This window comes from Bemisia tabaci, chromosome 6 (genome assembly GCF_918797505.1).
Source record: "Bemisia tabaci chromosome 6, PGI_BMITA_v3".
NCBI lineage: Eukaryota > Metazoa > Arthropoda > Insecta > Hemiptera > Aleyrodidae > Bemisia > Bemisia tabaci.
Window position 1 is genome coordinate 52,619,051 of NC_092798.1, and position 22,667 is coordinate 52,641,717.

The 22,667-nt window shown below is 40.3% G+C and overlaps 1 protein-coding gene across 1 annotated transcript in view; it reads right to left on the reverse strand.

Moving 5' to 3' along the window:
• Positions 1–3,407: 3,407 nt before the first annotated feature.
• bi (T-box transcription factor bifid) overlaps positions 3,408–22,667 on the reverse strand; it is a 151,993-nt gene continuing 132,733 nt past the window's right edge. Inside the window, 5 exon segments of the mRNA XM_019058588.2 lie at positions 3,408–8,272; positions 8,275–8,454; positions 14,918–15,145; positions 15,733–15,881; positions 22,318–22,394. Of these exon segments, the coding sequence (XP_018914133.2) occupies positions 7,764–8,272; positions 8,275–8,454; positions 14,918–15,145; positions 15,733–15,881; positions 22,318–22,394 (1,143 nt within the window). The 3' untranslated portion in view covers positions 3,408–7,763.

The window sequence follows — 22,667 nt, forward strand, 5'->3', positions numbered from 1 at the left end:
GCAAAAAAAAAGCAGGGAATATTACTTACTGGGTCAGTAATGAAGAGATAAAGTCCATGCAGTTAATTAAAATCAAAAGCATTACTTAAATTAAAACTTGATCAAACGGAAATAATAATTTTTTTTTTTTTTTTTTTTGGACGAAGAAAGTGCCTCTTTTTCTGCGAAACTCTGCTCTGGAATGTGTGCAATGCGTCATGACGACCAAAATCCTAATTGCTATGCATCGAATTTCCGAGAAAATTGATTTTTGAACGTACTGGGTTATGCACCGAATGACCTGGAAAGGTAAATTTCCTTTTAAAAAACCCTCAATTTTTCGGGATTCCTCTTGTGACACACATATGGATTGCATTTTGCAGAGAGGAACCAAGGTAATTCCAGTGTCGTAAAGATTGTGCAACCATTTTTACCTTGCAAATGGAAACTGATCATCTAAACAAGTTTTATCTTTACAAATAGAAATTCATGACGAAAAGTACCTTGGTATATTTAATTTTTTGCATGATTTCAGTAATGTAATTGCAAAGAATGTAAGTTGCACTGTCCCAGCAACATTTGAATGCTCTTAATTTCTTTTTGCAAAATGCAATTCTTATGATAAAAATCTTCTCAAGGAAGAATTTATCGCAAGGAGCTCATTGTTCAACATTTTAAATTTGTAAGATTTTAGCATTGACTGGTCCAAATAAATACCCTTCTCTAGAAACCTAGCAATGTCGGGAAAGTTGACCTTTTGGGATTTTAAGCACAAACTAAAATAAAAAAAACAGTATGGCTCTTAAACACTGCACCATCGCTATTGCGCGCTAAATTCGTATCATAAGTATCCTTTTTCAATCCCGCAAGCAAAACTGGAATTCATGAATAACTTATGAATGTAATGGATAAAAGACACCTCATGGAAGTGAAAATTTCCAGATGTGCATTGAAAGAAGCACTCATATCCATTCAATCACAATTCATAAATAACTCTTCGAGAAAGCTAGATCTTCTTCATTTCATCGTTTAGGCAAAACTTGGCCTCAGAGTCATAACAGTTCCAAACTCTTTTTTTTTTTTTTTTTTCAAATGGGTAACATGAATATGCGATCATGAGCCTTTGTAATACACATTTCTAATGCATTTCAGAGTGCTTGATAGTATAAAATCGTGACGACAGTAATTTCTTCAGCACTCGAATTGCAGTTTCAAGCATGTAGATGTAGAAGCTATCTAGATATTAATGGAAGCTAATTATTCCCTGCCCTTAAATTTTTAACATCGCTGAAAATTTAACTTTGGGGATTTAACATTCTTCCCAGGGATTACATTCAACTTATCTCCTAGTTGTCGGTCGAGCTATATGTTTCGCAAAGTGCTTATCAATTTTGCTGAGTTAAAAGAGTTGAATGACAAATGTCTTGAGAGCAACCGTCACCAGAACGCTTGAGAAAAATCTTCAGTTTGAATTTTCCAGGAATAAACTGACTGCGTTTAGATGATTTGAAAATATGGACCGCGTTAAGCACAAAAGAAACCAAGCCACATCAGCCTCTGCCAAATTAAATTGGGTAATTTTATTTTATGCATAGAGACGATTGTGCAGACTATTATTGTGCAAACTTCAGTAAATTTTCAGCACAGTACGAGGCAAATTTCCTAAATTTTCAAAGGAATCCGCATACATGTTCTCTTTGTAAATAACTTAAATTGCCTACATAAATTCGTCAGTAGCTTATGTGGCTTGGTTCCTTCCTGCTAAACGCGGTCCATATAGTAATGAACAAATTACTAACCTTTTAATTTATTTTCTGGCATTTCCCTGTTGCGATAATGGCACTGTATACAAACATCAATCGTGCATTTCAAGGTACACGCCACTAAAAACACACTGTTCGGGCACTGTTCAGAACATTATTTAAGTATAATTCACTTTGAAAAAAATTTTCATCGATTTTTATTGTGGAATTTGGTCCACCAGTTAACGTTGGATGCTCTAATACAGCAGCCGCCAACACTTCTCTCAGAAATTGTTTTCAGTTAGTGACCGTGTTACCGCTGAAACCAAATTAATCACTTCAAAATTTAAAACTGATAAAGTCTTTCAACCACGCGTAAGAAACAATCTTTAAATCCTTTAAACTTAGCTTATTGTTCTTGATCTTTACGTTAACTAATTTTTTTCAATGCATCGCTTTGGAATGCGTTTTCGAAAGGTTTTTATTTGATAACTTCTGTCACATACACGCTGTTCGAGAATAAATTTAGATTACAATAGATGGATTACTATCGGACGTTCAATGGTTCCAACCAAAACGAAAAATACCACTTTGCTGTGCTCGCATACCACGCAATGGTTGTCGCGCCCAAATGTTTGATTGAGATGTGTTTCTCGTCCTTTAATTAAATTATAACGTTCTTTAATCTAATCTCCTGTTTTAGTTTGCGTTCTTTTCGGGTTGTTTCATTCTCAAAAATATTCTAGTTTTAATAATCTTTACATGTCCAACCCACGAGATTCTCCACCTGTCCTGACCTGAAGGAAAATGCCCCCCTGGTGATGAGACTTTCTTCCGAGAATAGAAGTCAAACATTTCTTAAATTTCATTAATTATTGAAGTAAAAGACATTTTTAAATATTTTCTTAAGAGAAGTTAATTCCACATTTTCCGCATGGATAGGTTTTGTTACATTTTTTTTTTTTTTTTTTTTTTTTTTTTTTTTTTTTTTTTTTTTTATAATCACTGAAACATCGATAGTTCGATCTGTCGAATGACGTATTACGTAGTCACTAAATTTTTCTATAGTCGAAGTCGAAATCAGAAATTGATGGTGGGCATATTCTGCGAGAGAGCCCCCAAGTCGGCCATTGACAGCGTGGAGCTTCATTCTGTGTCTGATTTCAAGTATGTTGCCATTTCTGAAATAAAAGTGACCTCGATGAGTTGCGACTTGATTGGAGAATGTATCGCGATTTTATTGACGTCAATTTATTGCAATATCATCGGATAAAAAATTGCGATTTCATCCCATTAATTTGAAAAGAAATCGCAATTTCATCGACGGCGGTTTATTGCAATATTAGTGAACAAAAAATCGTGATAAATTTATGTAAAATTTCAATTTTATCCACCAGGATTTAATAGAGATAAAATTGCAACAAGATTGAGGATAATCGCTCGGATCTTGATGATCCTAGAAGTTTTATCACCAAAAAGTAGCAAAGAAATTCGGAATTGATTTCAAAATATTGCGATTTTTCCGTTGAAGAATGCTGCTTGGGTAAGTGCTTTTTGGTGATAATAGTTCTCTTGAAAAATTGAAACTTTTTAATTTATTTGTTATTAGAAAGTTAACGTTTTAGCTTAAATGCTCGACCTCTAAGAATGAATGAACAACGGGTCAGGTATGAAAAACGAAAGATGCAGATTTTTTAAAAAAATGAATTGATTTTATTAATTATATTTATTTATAAATAAATATATTTATATAATATTTATATTAGACTAATCATGTTTTGTTACACAATTTCATTCAGTTATTTTTGGACTAGTATTATACTTTCCTCGAATGCTCCACATTAACACAAGGAAAACACAAAAATTAGGCGTAATTAAGAGGAAAAGGAATTCATATATTACAGTTACACTATGTTACACAGATTGGATGATGCCTAACTTTCAAGTAATATTTACAGTCTGTACATTTTCAATTACATTTAACATCCACAGTTTTTCTTTACACTACAAGTCATTTTTATGGAACAATTTTGATACAGTTACAGACTTTCATTTACAAAAACAATCTCTCAACAACAACTAGTACAGGTTGCATGTCTTGATTCTGTCTCAAGAATGGAAAAGAGGCATGGAGAACAACTACCAGAGGCCATAATTATTATAGTCTTCAGTAGCACCAAACCACAAATTTATCGATTATTCTTTCTCCTGTCGTTTAGTTTTGATTCGCTTTTATGAAATGTACGGTGCTTGAAAATTTGAGGAAAAAATCCTTGCAAATTGTATGAAACACGTTCTGAACATCGATTATTGCATCAAAGTTATTTACAGACGATGTTTAGAGGAAAAAATCCGCGTTCTCTTCAGTGAAAGTTGAAATTCATTTTTTGTATTTCAGAAAAAGCAATATCATAGACAGGGAGAAACGAATAAATGAAAAAGAAGATAAAATAAATCCATTCTCAAGCAGCTTCAATGAATTCTAAAACATTTCATTTCCAATATTAATTGAGATCTTTGTACTAATCAAAAGCGCGGGCCAAATGGACAGCATTTTGCAATTTGGAACTACAAATTCTGCCTCTTCTGGAAAAACACTTATGTGCATAGGGAAACTGATGGCACGTACGTTGTTTTTAAACCGGGCTAGTATTTATAGTTCCAAATTGCAAAATGTAGTCCAAATGTATAGGAAACACAATAAGGCCCACTCAATTTACTTGCACGAATTACATTCAAACAAGTCCATTTGAACTGAGCTAACCAGCAGTTCCTCAACCAACTCTCTACATCTTTTGAAGACATTGTCAGGCAATTTCAACATCTCAAGGTAAAATTTCGGAGAAATTTCAATATTTGTTTTCCATCGCCGTGAAAATTGGCGTGAACAGTTATTGTTTTAAAGTGTGACGTAACAAGGACAAATTGAGATCTTTTGGGAAAAATGGCAACAAGTTAGCCCTGACCAGCTTATGACAAATCGACATCAATGATAGGGATGTACACGTTGTATATTTTGTCGATTACTGACAAGGATTGTGACGTTTTGCACTATTATTTCCCTCCTCTTTCTTGGGAGAGATTTCGGCTTACATTAAAATAAATATCAGTCGTATCTGTTACTTTACATGCATTTTTTTTCGTTAGTCGTCAAGTGCAAAATAAGGTAAAAGAATTAACCAATAAATAAACATACAACTAAAATAAATTACGTTTTACAATGTTCGGCACCAAAAAGTATGAAAAGTACACCAATTCATATATTCTTTGGTATTTTTAGAATATTTTCTCCTCGCAAAGTGAAAATCGAGTAATAATTGGGAACAGAAAAAATCTTGCAAGCGGCAATATGTTACCCATTTTAAGGAAATAAAATGAAAAATCTTTACAAGCTTTTCAAGTCACTCATTCCGATTATTTTTCTTGAAATGTGTGGATGTTTTGCAACAGTAAACTCGTATGACCTTCGGAAGATTCAGTGCTGCTATTGGAGGAGGAAAGGGTAGCTTAAACAAACAGAATACAAATTGCACTTTGCCACCTCCTTTTACTCCTATTTGAGCTCCTTGAGATGAAGATACGAGAGAGAGATAGAGGAGATAAGTCCGGAGAGCAGCTAATTGAGCATGCGCTCCTTGTCACGGTGCCAATAAAACACGACATTTTAAAGCTTGCGTTTTTTAAATAACTGAGCCTGCTGGAAAACGTCGTCTTTTCTCCTACTAAGGCCCAAGGGTTGAGCCGGAGCTGTCACGGAAAAGATTGCGTTGTGGAAACGACATGTCTTCGATTGTCGGTATGCACCGTGGCAAATGAGTCAGATTTAAAGATCGGAATGTCATGTCCCCGTGTTATTGTTCTACCGCAAAAGAATGCAAATTCTTGGAGAAAATTGATTCATCAACTCATTGAGGACGCGTCGTGTAGTCATGTATCGTTTCGTGATGAAAAAAAAAATTGCGGATTGAAAATCAAAATGGCTTACAATTGTACATCAAAGACGGTAAATTCATGTATTGGTTATCCAGTGCTAAAAGAAGAAAAGGGCGCTTGATCGCAAGGAACGGAAAGATATGCGCCATATAGCAATCGATGCAAACCAAAATTAGAAATATTTTTGCCTGTAGAGTAGGCACAAAATGAACTCAATTGATGTTACTTTCGAAACATGATTCATTATGTATGACTTTTCAACTGGCGCATTGCACAATGAGCACGAAGAGCTTACCGACATTTTGTGCATCATCATATAATTAACAGTACAAACATTTTTCTTTCCATGCATCGTAATTTAATCATAATGCCGAGAGTTGAGGAACCATGACAAAAGGTTAACACAGAAAAATATGGCTGATGCATAAAAATAGCTGAATATAGACAGAGATCCAGATTGAGCGGCGAATTGGTGAGGGGTGTGATTGTAAACCAAAAGGTGCTGCGCTCTGGCGGTGGACAGAATGATTACGATGAAGCAGCCCTCCAAATGTTCACAGAGGAGGGATGAATTCTATCGTCTTTCTTTCATTCATTTCCCCTCACGTACGGCTCTCTGTCATCCCAGCTACCACAGAAGCATTATGGTGGACCTGTTTGATATTTTATGAGCTTAATCGATGTAAATCAATCGGAATAGTGTTTTCGGTGCGCTTCAGAGGCCAATTGATGTAAACTTGTTCCTTCTTTCCCACGGGTTTACGAACGTAAATTTTTTTCTCATTGCGTCGTTGTTACATTCTTAGCGCAAGATTCATAGATGGATATTTAACCTCCTCAGAGCATGTGAAGTATTGAGTATACATCTGTACAAAGTGTACAAAAACTCAACTTGTATGAAAATTGAGCTTGAAGCACCAAATAAAATACTTAATTAAATTTTGGTTGAAATATCTTAAATTATGAGTGTTCACTTTGCATTCCTGAAATTAGACAAAACCCTAGCGTTTACTGTCTCCTGTTCTTCTTTGAAAAATTTGTTTTAATCATCTGCTGTTATAATCAACAGATTCTATATTGGTCATTCTAGGAAGTTTTTTATGATTTTTTTATGAAAGGGCCTCTGTTCTTTATTTTCCGAAATTTTCAAGGCTTTGTTTTGAATAATGTTACACACGTGAGATGAGGAATTATAATTTAACTTAATAGTACAATAAAGTGAAAAGATGACATTTACTAATCGTTCTCGACGGTTTTTAAGCCACGTACAAAATTTCGAATCACAAACTTTATTTACTCAAATAGTCGAGTAAATTTATTTAGGAACTTTTTCTCACAACTTTTAGAGGGCAAAGACTTATCTAAAACTTGCTCCATCGGTTTTTCACCTCTTCATCATAATTTTAAACGCAAAAAGCGATAGGAACACAATCATTATTGAAACGCAGCTTTAAACCTACAGTTACCGCAAATTGTTCCTCGATAAAGGAGAATGCAAGAGAAGTGAAAAAAAAAAGAGAAACAGTGAAACGTGTTCACCGTTTCTGCTGGATATTTCACTCGGTTTTTTGTTTTGTATAATTTTGCTCTGAACATCACAGAGAAATGCCAATCAGCGTTTCTTATGAACGAAACCGAACCTGCAGAAAAAAGTGAATCTTCCGTATCGCATGAAAAACTGTGTATTGGATACTTTATTGCACGATGGTAGAAATACCGAAGTTTGGCACAAATCTTACGGCGAAAATGACATAAGTGACACAAGTGCGGAGGGGAATCAACTCTTTTTACGGAGTGAATATCACTCATCACTCATAGTGTTTGGATTTTCTGGGGGAGGGGGGGTATGCTCCAGAGTGAAACACATTCGAGAAATAGAAAAAAGTAGCCACATATTGATTAAATTTCGAAATTTTCAGGGAAAAGGCTGCAGAATAAAGCCATTGTTCTTTGGTATTAGGCTAGGTTTTTATGATTCTTCTTTGCGCAGGTCCGGTGACGTAAAGAATACAAGTTGGGCTCTACGTTGGATCGGTGAGGATGGAGTTGAGCTTGGGAATTTGTGAACAATTTGTGGGGGATGAGGGTGAATTACCTACTGGGCTCGTCTCACTTGACGGCGCTGTCCGATTGGCTGATTTTACTAGGGTTGGAGAGATCGGGGGTGCGCCGGGACTCGAGGCCGTTGACCATCTTCTCGATGCTCTTGAGCTCGCTGGAGTTGGCGGCGGCCGTGGCGGGGGTGGAGTCGCCGGAGGTGGACTTGGGCGAGTGGAGGAGGGAGGCGGTAGAGAGCGGCGAGGAGGAGGCCGACTTGTGTTTGGAGGATTGCACGGGAGGCGGGCTGGAGGAGGCGCGGGACTTGGGCTGCACCGTCTCGAAGGCCGAGCCGGTCGAGAGGGAGGAGAGGGTGCTGGGCGGGAGGCTGAGCGGGAGCGGGTACGGCGAGAAGCGGTGGCTGTTGGCGGCCTTGAGGTGGTGGGCGGCGGTGGCCTGGTGGTGGGCCGTGGAGAGGCCGTAGGCGGCGGCGGCGGCGTGGCTGAAGAGGGCCGGGTGCTGGGCGGCCAGGGCCAGCTGGGCGTTGAAGAGGAGGCTCGGGTGGGCCGCCGCCGCCGCCGCGCCGCCGCCCCCGAGGAGAAGAGCGAGGAGAGCGGCGGCCCGGGGCTCAGCAGCGGGTGCCCCCCGCCCGCCCCCTGGTACAGGTTGTGCGGGTACAAGTACGGGAACAGGTGCGGCGAGGGGTGGATCGGCGGACCCACCGAGATGTTCGGCGAGGGGTAGTCCACTCCCGATTTGTGACCTGCAACATACACACAAACATACCAGCTTAGTTTCAAAACAATGACAGAAAATGCTATTCATTTAGCGTTTCGCCTTCATTTAGTCGCGTAGGCAACAATGTGTAAATAGCCGCGTGCCCACCAGTTACAGTCAGTTTCCCAATCGATCGTAGTGGTTGCAGCGCTGGCCCTATGATCAGAAGGTCCCGGGTTCGACTCGTGGCCAGCTGACTTAAGTTTGATGGTCTCAGGCAAATATTACCTCCCTACTAGGTGTAAGAGGACGGGGGGATTAGCGCCGGATTAACCACTGAGGGCTGCTTGAAGAATTGATGATAAGAGGCGTTAGAAGTGTTTCGCGCCTTCATCGTAACGTATAGGCAAGAATGTATCCGCAGAGTTACAATAGTTGCCTACACATGCAGGTATCACATCTGTACGTGGCGCTGATATTATTCTGTTTATGGTGGCCACTCGGCTGAGGGACGGTAGAGGTATTTCGCCGTGATTTTTGCCTCTGAGCAAAAATACATCTGAAGTATTATCGCAGTTACATAATCGCGTAATTTCCAAGAATACAGACTAGTGTAGAAAGTGAAGTGGTCACTAAATCGATGGACAGGGAGAGAGAGAGAGAAGGGAGAGAATAAAAAAAGAAAAAATGAATGTAGGGGTCATCAACACAAGAGGAGTGAGTGAATTGATTTTCCCACAAAGGTGAAATCAAAAGAAACACCCGCGAGCTAATAACATGGATGTAATTAGAAGGACAGGACAGGAGCCGCGCAAATGCCCGCAGCTGAGACAAACAAAGTGGACACACCGAGTTGTAAAAGCCTCACTTCGATTCGGCTGCCAAATTTGGCGAAAATTCTCAAGAAAAGAACAGCGAATCTCAATTACTCCGCCCCGATTTTATCGAATAGTTGCTAGCATTAACGTGGAAACATAAGTGCCGATTAACTACTCTTTGAAATGCTCCACCATGCAACGATTAAGATCGAACTTTGTAGGTATGTGCGAGTAATGGTTGAACAACCAGTATACTTCCATTTGTGTTTGTTTTGATACCTGCTTGACAAACTTCGCTAATGGTTATTGTTAAAATGAAAATTCTTACAATTCAGCGTGTACGACATTATAGTGCAATGTGCATTCAGATTAGAAAATTATAAAAAATTAAAAAGTTAAGCTATTATAATTTTTTTTTTTAAAAATAATCCACTTTATCATCCGTTTTTTTAGAAAATTCTAAACTAGAATCTTATAAAAATTTATAGACCTAAAATATCTGTCAGTTTCGTTGGAAGAGTCGTTCATACTGAAGATTGTATAGATTGATCAAAGAGTTTTTGCATGAATACCAACGAGCTTTATTTTCTTTTTTTGCTCGATATTTCTGACTGTTAAGAAAAATGTCATAACCATCAACTCAGTTTCTTCTCTCTCCTTACTGTACACACTTCTGTGGCTCTAGCTGGTTGTTTCATATTATTTTACATGAATTTTGAAGGTTTCGATATTGGATACATATATTTATTTACAATGATTGTGATACGAAAAAACAACGATGATGGTAAATTGCGAATCGGTTGAATATCGGCAAGCACTGACCACCGGTCGCACCGGTTCTACCTTGGTCGAGGTCTCGCTAACCGTGGCAAGAGTGGTGTCTCGTGGCCAAGTATTTATGTTAATGGGTGCCGGGAGAACGGCCTGATATTTTGGAAAGGCACTTTTCAGGAATCCTGCCCAGTTAGTTTTTCAATATTTATGAGACGATTCCCTCATTAATTCCTTGCACTTGGGCCCCAAGAGCCGCATTGTGAAACCCGCAACTGCATTTTTATTTGACAATTTATTTTTCCCTCCCTTCCAGCACCCCGACCCCCCCCCCTTCTTCATGCTCTCCTCTCCCGCCCCTTTCTCTTGAGATCCATCAACATCCTTTGCTTATCCTCCTGTCATCCTCTTCTTCTTTTCTTCTTCCTCGGGGAAGCTTCAGGGTTTAGAGTGAAACTTGATTTGATGAAAACAATTTCTGTGAAATTGATTCCAAGATGATAGTAGCCAAATAACCAAATTCTTTAGATGAGTTTATCACCCACGGTTAGATTTCTAAAAAAATTGTAAAATTAAGTCAGCATGTTTGTGCTAAACTTTCCTCGAAGTTTTACCGAAAAATTTTGATATTGATATGCAGCATTTTAAGATCAGCGAAAATATTTTATTCCACTTTTTTTTTGTATGGAGTTACTTTGTTCTTTAAATTTGTCCACAACGGAAAAGAATGAAGTGCGGGAGATATCTAGTTTCAGATAGGGAAAGTTTGAAAGTGAGTTACCGTAAATTTAACGTGAGGACTTATGGTTTATTTTTTAAACGATACATGGTAAGATTTAAAAACCTGGTAAATATTTTAGTAATATAACAATTAATGCATTCACTGCTCAACGACTCTTAATTTAGCTAGGTTCAAAAGAGGTATATAAAACGCAAATGGTGGTTTACAAAGATCTTTAAAAATATTATTTTTGGAAAGTATTTTACTATAGCAATAGAAGTACTCATTTAAACTTGATGTGAAGTTGTTGGGAGAATTGTTGGAAAAAAAATCAAGAATAATAGACATTAATGCCGTGGATGACCTTTCAACATGCATCTACTTTTGTATCAGTTTAGAGGATCGAAATGAGCATGAAAAAATGTGTGTGTGTTTTTTTTTACTCGCAGAGAAGAGAGGAAAAAAGAAGGAAAATAAGATTTCCCCGAACTGTAAATGGCAAAAAAGTAAAGGGTGCCAAAACAGGGCAAAAGGAAGGAGTACGAAAGAGAGAAAAAGGGGGTCTGAGTGAGAAAGAGATTGGTCTCGTGAGAGATACGCATAATATGTAACAATTTACATTTTAATCACGATAAAACCAACAGTATCAGCGTACACTATCTGTCTACTGGACTGACTGGACCCAGGAGTAGTTGCTGCGCACAATGGTCAAAACTCGTGCCATACTTTAGCAGTTGGAGTAAAAAGTTTTTTAATCTTAAGTCTTGTTAGCAGTGGCAAAAGGTGAATGATCGATTATCGATATTTCCCCATTTGAAGTTGTGGTAAAGAATCGATTATTGGGGTATTCATTATTGCAAACAACACACTGTTCATCGATCCTTTCCCATAGCTTTAAATGGCTGATCATCGATATATCGCAAAGCACTGCTTGTTAAAGGCGGAAACTTCAAAAACACAACAGGTCTAAAGTAAGAATCAACGTTTGTAGTCATGAAAATAGTAAATTCAAACTGCTCGCTGGCACAGAAACCATGATTAACGCAATTGAAATCGATTATTGAAATTAACAGACAGAGAACACGCCAGACAAATGGAGCGATCCTATTGGTTGAAACGGGTGGTTCTTACAGTCTGAGGGGAAAAATGATGGACTGACCATAGGGTTCAGCGTCGGTTGCCGTTGGTAAATCGTTTTACTTGGTTCCTTTCCCACTCGTTGTATTTCCTTTTCGTCTTCCTTGTCTATAGCTTTGTCTATCAATTTCACTAATGAGCCCGCTATTGCTGTAGGATGAGGTTCGTTTTGGTCAGATGATGGAAATGGATGATAACTGTACGGCGGTGGAGGGCACGCGTTCGGGTTGGTCACTCCTATGGCGATGCGGCGCGCGGCGATGCGGTGGCTGTTGAGCTGCGAGGTGTGCGCATTGATCGGGCCGCTCAGGCGGCGCCGGGCGCCCGGGTCGCAGTAGATCTGTCCGCGAATCCCCCGGAATGCCCACCAATTTGTGCACGACCACCTTGCTGCCGGCTCTCCAATCCCTGCATCGATGGACTTATTTTCTTTCCCTCCACCGTACGCATCCGAACAAAAAACGAATTTTCACCTTGGTATAGAAGAATATCTTTATACAGGCTCATTCAAAAGTCCTGCACCACCTCGCGCTCCTTTTCAGAAGGATCTTCTTGAAATTTTGGTAGATACTAATAGCTTTTTGCTTTGACCCCGGAACTTTCGCAAGATTCCAAGTTTTATCTTAATCTGTGTAAAAGTTACAAGATCAATATCTATTGCTGGGACACCTGGATCACCCTATAGCTAGGAAACCTTGAAAGGGAGAGTTTGACCACTAGAAGATCTTCTTCAGCGGGCTGACTATTAATACTGATAGACAAAGTGATAGAAAGAAGAAGACTGGTGGGAAATAGAGCTATTCCATTCCATTGGTGAAAACGAATACAGAGGAGGTAAATAACAGACTGACCAACGGCATCCCGCACGAGGGACCCTATATAGTCAGAACATCTACTCCCCCCTTAGGCTATAAGAACCACCCGCCTCAACCAATAAGTGCCCTTTGTCTATAGCTCCGTTTATCAATTTCAAAAATCAGTTCCTACGCCATACTCTCTCTGCAAATGTATTCTGAATCCGAGGAGAGCCATTTGCGAAATTTGTGTAATCTCCGAGTGGAAAAAACTGAGAGTTGTGAAGCGATGCGGCCGGGATTTTTCCGCGGGCGGGAGGTGCCCGGGTGAAGCTGGCGTCCCCGCGGTGGGAAATTGCTGGGCGCCTAGGAGCGGGCGCGGGGAGCGGGAGCGATCATACATTCGTCAGTTCATAAAATGTCGCTTGGTGCCCAGTGCGCCCGGTGCCGTACACACCATAAATACATTGGCCGGAGTCATAAATTTCTGAGCCGGACTCATACGAGGGCGAGGGCAGCGCGGCGAGCGGCGCCAACCCGGACCGTCGACGTCGCGCCCTGTCCACCACTCTGTTGCCAGATTCTCAGATCATCCACCAGACGAAACTCCTGCCATAAACGCTCATCTCGCCGGAAAATCACCACCTAACTTCCTCATCCAGTATCTGTATCCATAGAGTATGGAGACCCTGGTCTATGGAGACCCTTGTGACGCAGACAAATTTTGGTGACTCACGATGGGAGGGAACTTCCGGCAACTTTTGACGATTCCTACCTGCAGGCTGATTGTTTTCATTAATAGACAAACCCACGGAGAAGGAGGCGATGAGAAAATGGAGCAATCCTATAGGTTGAAACAAGTGGGCCTCATATAGTATGAAGGAGAACGATGGACAAACTATGGGGCCTCCAGAAGAACGTGACTACATTCCAATGTTGCCAAATTTCCACTCGTAAATTGCATTTTCCCTGGGAGATTATCGGGCAATTCTAACGGAAAATTTCCCCGATTTCTCTTCTTTTCTCGTGCAATAATCAAAAAAATTGTGAACGAGAAATGCACGGATACATTCTTGTTAAGAATTGAATTGTTTGAGACAATTTTCCGAACTTGGAGTGAAGTAACAGGTGCGATGTGTCCATCGCAACCACCAGCTTCCACCAATGGGATAGCTCAATTTTCCCTTCGCATCTTTTGTCGATAGTGTATTTAAAAAGTCATCCCGCTGTTAGAATGGTTGAGGGCCTCTATTTGTCTCGGAATAAAATCTCCATAGTAAAAATACACGAGGTTGACGAGGAGTTTGGGAGGGCAAGACGGCAACAGACGATTGGCGGGTGAATTTCCGTCACTATTGATTGACACGATGCGGCAGTAGGATCTGCGAATAGGTCTCCGAGCCGGTCATTAATCACACAGACGTCACCTGGCGAATACGGCGACGACCGATGGAGTCAAATTAAATGGAGGCTCGCATCAACCGGGACTATTAAAAACATGCACAAACGGCCCGTTTCGATATCCGCGTGGCGCTCCGAGCAGCCACATCAAATCGCTTGTCGTCGTTTTACGGCCGCGCCGCTTGCCAAGCGCCCAACAGAGCGCGACACAATCGCCACCTAGGAGGCACCAGGAATCTGACGCCGGATTTTTATCCACGGCTCAGGAGGATGGGTGGAAAATCAAATTGAAAAAAAAAATCAGAGATAGGAGGAGACTACCTGAGGAATGTCTAATCCAAATGAGCTTGCTCAGTAATTTTTATTTCTTGAGTTTCAGAGTAGAGAGCCCGTATGACTCGCAAGAGTTTTCCCAGATTTTGTTGGCAATATACTAGAGTCCCTTTATACCCAGATTAAGGCCACGTGGAATCCATACCTAATTACCGGGCCTCAGGGGTATAAAAAACGGGCCAATATATTAAACTTTAACCGGCTGTGAAGATTATGAGCTGAAATGGACTAGAAAGCTGATAAGGGTACGGCAGGAAATGAGAGAGGGAATGAAGGCAAGAAATCCGGGAATGAGTTTAGCAAAGATTTCAAAAAAAGCTACTATCTTAAGTTAGTCCGTCATTTACTTCATTGGTCCATTGCATTTATCCGCTTCTACCAATAGGATCGCTCTATTTTTCCTTCGCCTTCTTTGTCTATAGCTTTGTCTATCAATTGTAATAATTAGCCCACTGAACTGTGCAGGACCACCGTGTAACGTGACGGAGCCATTTGATAAAGAAGGGATGCGGAGCGAAAGTTGGTCGTACTCACCAGAAGGTCCAGGAGCTTGGCCGCTGTCCTTGTCGGAGGGTGAGGTGGCGGCGGGCCTGAAGCTGGGTCCAGACTCGGAACAACTGCTCTCCGGCTCGCTGTCCATGTCTTGACCGGGCATCGACGCCCCCGAGGGGGGTGCCTGAAGGGGGTGAGGTAGCGGGTGGAGAGGGTGATATTGCACTGACGCTAACCGGCGACGCATGGCTTCCTCGGCAACCAGTGAGTCTGCAAAAAGTTAACCGTGCCTCCGATTAGCTTCCGGAAAATCGATTTTGGTGAACTACACTCTAACTGAAATTGATAGACAAAGCTATAGACAAAGAATACAAAGGAGACATGGAGGGATCCTATCGTTGGAAGCGGGTGGTTGCAATGGACAAAGGAGGGAGGTAATAGACTAACTAATGGCAACCCACGAGAGACCCTACAGCTAGTCCATCATTTTCTCCCTTAGTCAATAGGAACCACCCATTTCAACCAATATAATAAGTCCATACTCCCTATGTCTTCTTTGTCTATCGCCTTGTCTATATAGATTTCAATAATCGGTCCGCTGGAAGATGAAAATGGAGTAAATTAGCCTCTGGTGAGGACCGGTCCTGCAAAAGTAGGACCCAGCAATATTTCTTCAAATAATTTTTTTCTGCTTTCAAGATGACTTTCATTTAGAATAAAAGTTCCTACAGTTACTCCGAGTTCACTGAGATGAGATATTTTTGTGAAGTAAAGTCTGCGCCTCTATTGATGCCTTGTGTATTTTGCATCTAGTGTATGAAACTGAATAATTTTTGTCGACGGAGACATATATTTACCTGTATGGTGAGGATGAAGGGGATGTAAGGGGGTATCCGAGGTACCGACGACGTCTAAAAGCTTGTCATCGTCCGGATCCCCTCGATTGGGATCTGTCGACCGTTTTCCTTCACTACTTCCATGTTTTTGCGCTGCCAGAAGAGCTTGTCTGTTGACAAAAAAACATAGTTTCAAACGATTAATATTAAAATCGTAAAAAAAAAAAAAAAAAAAATTACATACAAATAAAGGAATTAATGCTGCTTCAAACCAATTTTGCGAGGGAAATCAAAATTGATGCGGTATGTTGAGGAGGCGACTGCAAAAAAAAGCGCATGCGCAAAAACCTTGTTTTTAGAACAGTTCTTTGAGGTTTAAAATTGTCAAAAGCTTGTTACATTTTTGAGACAATGAGGTAGTTGTTTTTGCATTCTCATAGTTTCAACCGTTGTCGAAGAGGAATTGCAAATAGATTAATGAATTATTTGTATTTGTATAAAATAAGGTTTTAGCGTAAGTGCTGTTTTTATGGCCACCTCCTTGAGACCTGCTAAAAGTGGAGGAAATATATACATATTCAAATCTTATTAAGTCAGCTGGTTGCACATTTGCGAGAGAATGTCGTATGATACTTCCCTCTGATGAAAAATTTGCAACCTCGAAAAGCCTGAAAAATGATTCATCTCGCAAACATCCGACGTGGACAAATTACCCGAAGTCACATTCTAAAGTCTGGCGATATTTTTGAGAAATTAATTTTTTCCGTCCAAAAAATCTGATCTTTGATAGATGAGGTGTTGAAAGCATGACAGCGTTGAGCTTGTCACCAGGCGAAGGGAAACGAAACCTGCTTAGGTAAATGTAAATATCGCATTACAGAAAAGATGATCAGGACGATGAAGAGGACATAACGGCACAAGGAACCAGGAAAATGGCTCGCTGATCAATCATCTGAGGAGGGAGCATTTAATCGCGATGAAGCACTGCGAAATTGTCCTAATCTCCTCGTAAAAACCCTTCTGAATAGTTGCGAAGCCAAAACCAACACCAATATGAGATCGTTTATTTTAACGATGAGTGATCGAAACAGCGAAATCACACGGTGAAAGATGACGAATTCAGAGCTGAATCGTTTCCAAATTCTCGCATAAGTTTAATTTATTCACCTGAAGGTAATTTTCTCCCGTTTCCTATCTTTCTTTGTGAATTTTGTCATTAAAAAGTCAAAAAATCGATCTGCGTTTATCATTTTACTTTGTTCGACTACTATTTAGGCAAATATTCGTTCATCTCATTTGCTCATCAGCGCAAGCCAGACTTTCCTCATGTCAGGTTTTATTTTTCATTTTATTATCTCATTTGCTTCTTAATCTGAGTTTAATTGCGAAACTAAGCAAATATTAGCAACCAGTTGAAATCGTCTGACGGGTAAAAATTTGAACGTAAGTGAGGGATTTTGATGGCTGAAGTCAAGAAATGTGAAATTACGATGGTAACCTTGCACAGCGCTCCAGTATTATCTTTTCTTAAATTTATTATTTTTTCTCTTAAAGAAAACCAAACCTACAGTCTTCTTGAAATTGTCTGTGAAATGCTTTCACTCGTTCGAAAATATTCACAGAAAATTTCATAAATACTTCTTTTTTCCTTTCTTTCAAATTCCCATACTTGTCTCGGCTGGCGGCATTTTAGAGGTCAGGAAATAGATGAAACTTTAAACGAGATATACGCAAACATTCACTTATAATCTTATACCACCTAAAATTTCCTTTCCCCCAATTAACTCGTTGAATTTTGTCGTATTGACATCAATAAAGTCGACAAAAGTCTCAATTCCTGGAGCCCACTCCTTTGCAAGTAATCGAAAGAAAATGTCTGAAAAGAAGGACGAGGGCTTAAGACGCTTCTGTGAAGGCTCGAGGGGGGCAATGAAAGGAATAGCGGATCTTAGCGCGGTATCGGAGCCATACTTGAGGAGAATTTTGATCAGACGGATGAAGAAGTCAGCGTCTCAAAGAGGGTAGGGGTGAAGGCGGGGGGGGCGGAGAGGGGGCGCCAAGGTCTGGAGCCAGCGGAAATGGGCGAAAATTAAGCCGGATACAAAAAGAAGGTGGTGAAAATTTACGGAAACGAGTGAAAAGCACCCGGTCGAGATTCACCGCACGGTGGGGATTTCTCGTATTTTTGGTAGACTTTTTTTTGGTAAACTATATTCATAGTTTACTACACTCACTGTGCGACTAAGAGGCAGACTCACACCGGGATCGGCGCACAGTAAATCGAGTCAATGAGAAAGATCGGGCATGAACTTTTTGACTAAAGCTACATATTTTGGTGTTTATTTCGTCACATTTTAAATTTTAAAGGATCCATAAGGAAGAAAATTTGGAGGAAAGCAATAAAATCACTTTTAGAAGCTCAAAGTTTGATAAAAACTGAGTTATAAGTGTTTAAAGTTTTCAAATTTTGTCCGTCTTCTCCGATTGACTGGATCTACTGTGCGGCGCGGGCGCGGGCGGAGGGACGGGACTTGGATTGCTCCTCGGGGGAGAGCTCAAAGGCGGGAAATTGGAGGGTGGAGCTGTGCCGCTCGGGCCGCTCGGCGCGCGGGAAGAAAAGGGAAGAAAGTTGATATTGCCGCGCGAGAAGGCGAAGGCGCTTAAGGAGGTCACAGCCCTCTAATAAGCTTTGAATTAATGAACCGCCGCCCGCCGCCACACCGCCGCAGCTTCTATTGTCAAGTGTTGGAAATCTTCTTGTCTCACTCCCCCTCCCACCAACTGCACCTCCATCCCGCCCCACAAGCCACACAGTTTATTTTCCTCATTTTATATATTTTCCTGGGTTTCCCACGACAACCGACAACCACGACTACGACTCCTCGCCAAAGCACAGTGAATCGAGCCAATCAGAGAGCTCGCACATGACATTTTTAACGAAATTTCCAAAGTTCCATGTTTAAGTTGTCACATTTTAAATTTTAAGGGGTGTACCTGGAAGAAAATTTTACGAGGAAACCAATAGAACCCATTTAAAACACTCAAGTTCTGTGTAAACGGAGTTATGAGCGTTTCAAGTTTCCAAATTTTGTCCGATCTCTCCTACTGACTCGATTCGCTGTGCGTCGTCGGGAGAGAGCTTTCAAACGCCGAGCCTAAGACAAAGGGTTATTATGTTTTTGAAATAAACCTAAGTGTTGATGTGTTTCCATTTCTTAAACTCCTTAATCCAAATATGACTATGGATTCAGAGTTTTTTTGCCAAATTCAACGGTAAAATTACTAGAATATGCTGAAAAAACCCTCTGTACATTCGTCGCCCGGCTAAAGTAAAAGCGTATCCCAACTTTCCACGTGAGTCCACGTAAAAATCTATGCTTACTGGGGCCTTTGCTACGCCTTTTGCTTCAGAGGAGTCACAAACTGTTGAATCATTTTTATTATCTTTTTAAGAATATTCATCACCTATTATGATCCTTCGTCTCATGATCACTCCTGCAATACTAGTCATTGAATATTGAAAAAAAGGTAAAACCTTAAGAACAAAAGTTAAAAATGGCAGTTTGATCATTAAATTTGATCCTTTTAGAATGCCTAAATATTGAGACCTGTTTATAAAAAAAACATTTGGGTGTGCTACGCGTTTTCCAAATTTAAATATCAGCCTAGGAAGATGACACAAAATGTCTTATTTGCCTGTGACACGATCTATGTTTGCGATGAATTCTGCCACCCAAAGACATTCTCCTCTACGCTTTGAGGAAAAAGCGAGGGAAATAAAAACGGGTCTTTCGAGGCGGCAGAGTTCTTACGCAATAAGAGCAAAGCAACAAAAGCTGAGTAGTAAACGCTTAACTTGGCTGTCGGTATAGTTGCCAGATCCTCAACAGGGCCGGATTTTCCTACTTGCCGCCCATGGGCCGCCTGTATTTTGCCGCCCCCTTATCATTCGTTTTGAAACATCAATAAAAACCATCAAGTGAACGTGCCAGCGGGGGAGGGGTGCATAGAGACGCGTTTACTCGTGTTGAACACATTTTTGGGAAAGCCCTGTCAACACTACTAGCAAAAGGTCACGGAACTTTGCGCGAAAGTCAAGTTTCGTAAACCTATCTCTAATGGACAAGGCCTTCCATTCATAATAAATAAACGAAAAAATTATGAAAGAACAAACACAAAATTTGGTTTAATGATTTTAACTTCCGCCGCCGCGCCGCGCCGACCGCACTGTGTTTGGCGCAATGCGTGAAGTATTCATGCATTCTTGTAGGCGCTATCCGTTTCACGCTGACCACAATAACCGCACTGTGTTTGATGCAATGCGTGAAGTATTCGTGCAGTCTTGTAGGCGCTAATATGTGTTACATGCCGATTGCCGCGCCGAGGGCTTCTCCTTTTCATCTCAAGTCCTCGTCATCATTTCTCCCATACAGAATAAGACAGCGTTTTGCTTAACTTAATCTTAAAAAATGCTTTCAATCCTGATAAACTCACCAAAACCTCTAAATCTAGTGGATATTCTAAAATTACGTTATCAATCGCACCAATGGATCTTCGACGAACCACAGAGCCTTTTTTACAGAGCAAAAGGAAACTTCGACTGAGTTAATCGGGGAGGAAGTAACTTTTGTTAGTTATTTCAGAAACGACATGTCGACCACTGATCTCCCTATCCAAATGGGTGCATTCACGAAAGTGTCAAATTCTCCATGGCTGGAAAAGCGGCGATTTTCCGGGCAGATCAGGCGCCGACGCGCTTCAACATTTAGCGCGTTAAAGCGGAAAACGGAAACACGACAACTCGAAGGTGATGGGAGGGTGAAGGGGGTCGTGGGGAGGGGCGGGGGGGGAGGACTTTTTCAAGCGAGCGGCTTAAGACGCGAATTGTTTGCGACGGGCTATGCACATGTGTCTCGCTCTTTAAATATTCCATTGGAGCCCCTTTTCGCCTTTCGCCTTTCTTCGCGGCCTACCTCCTTGGAGCCCGCCTCCACCCCCGCTTCGTCACCCTCCTGACTTATTTATGAGGAAAAACGTCGTATGCAGATTTGAATATTGCCAAATTTCCGCCGATTAAAACCTAGTTATCTCGAATATTTCCCTGAAATTTCTTTGAGTTTTTCCAACAGAATCTTATTCAATCTATCTGTACATCAAATCTGGTGTATGTAAAAATTTTGAGGCAAAATATTCATAAGTTTTTTCCAATATGGATATTTTACTGGCGTCGATTTGACAACTTTCAAAGTACATGAGGGTTTGTTCCTTAACGCGACGAAGCTCTATCTTTAGTGCCGAGTAAACACGCTACGAGAGCATTTGAATATGGCTAAATTAATGCTGATAAAATAATTATTTCCAAGAAAAGTTATAAATACCTTTCCCCGAAATTCCAAGGAAAATTGTATCAATTTGCAGGTAAAATTCTTTAAAAATTTAGAAAAAGAACTTGACAAATTTTCCAGAAAATGTGTGTTTTATCAGAGGAAATTTGGCACTGCCATAGTTTTCATACAACGTTTCCCGTAAGCTTGGCAGTTCTGTCTCATCACTACAGCGCGAATTTTTAAACAGCGGAATCGAATGCGGCACTGAGGGTAGAATGATGAATAATCCAACCGAAAAGAAGGAGTTGTAAGCAGGTTATTAACCGGCCTGAGGCTCGAGAATAGTTGAGAGGGACCAGTGCACTTCAACTGTGTTAAAATTGCAGTTTCCATTAAAGAGATACTGTAGGTGCGATGAGACCTTTAACTTACGTTCACGATGTGGATTACTAGGACACATCGAAGATGTCAAATGCAAATGGTTCTCATTTGTAACAGCTTGGAAAAAGTATTATATCGATTTTAGTCAAATCGATGCTTTTGCAACAGCACAAGTCCACTGCCAAGTTTTGAAATGTCGAGAAAGGTTCATTTCTGCATTCAAGAATTCCGACTTGCACCTTTCCTCTAAAACTTCAATTTAGCTTATTCCAAGTTAAAGAGAATACACAGAAGCGTGCGTTCCGTTTGCAACGGTCAAACTAAAAAAGCGTTTTATGACCTGAAAAATTATAATTTGTCAACGAGGTCACGAAAAAAGTAGGTCATAGTCGAAGTCTTGGAGGTCAAGTTAAGTCTATTGAATTTCCCTCACGACTCGAATCCGTAAAAAATCACGAATCCGTTTCGTGACAATCGGTTTCGATTGGCTGAAATATCGGTTAAATATATTTGCGTTGAAATACACACACCCACACCCGTACGTAAAAAGGTAAGTGGGATTTGTGACTGGTGCTTTACTGGAATCATTATCACACTCTGATTGTTCGCCTGATCATTGAAAAACCGAGGTCAAGCTCTGATAATGATAAATCGTCTACAAAAGGCATAATACTCTGTCTCTCAATAGCGATTGTTGCAATTCCTCCAACGTGTATCACGTTTACTGTTCGTTCATTCAGAAGCAGTGATTGAAGACGTCTCATTCAGCACCCAACTGAAGTATTTAGCAAAATATTTCTGAAGCGTTTGTAGAGATGGCGATAGACTTGGACGTAAGAAAGGAGCTGAAAATGCAATTTTTGAAGGATTAGAAATTGTAATTTTAGAGGTTACTTACTTTTTCTCCCTCTTTCCTGCGCCAGTATCCCGGAAACCTTTCGCAAAAGGGTTATTATCAATTTTTAATTGCGTAATCTGAAAAGAGAAAACATACATTTAAAAATTATGGAATCTACACAATAACTATTGACGCGCAGTTAGTTGAATTTTATTTAGATTAAATGAAAACGTGTTAAAATTAAAAATATATTTTCCTGTCATTGTTAATGTTGCTGTATAAGAGTTTCAAAGTATATAAAAGCGTCAAGTAAATGGCAAAAAATTTCCAATGGATAGATGGTTTACTATTGAAAAAGTGATGCCTCAATCCAATTCTGATTGTATTTCTGCTCTGAACATATTCACTTT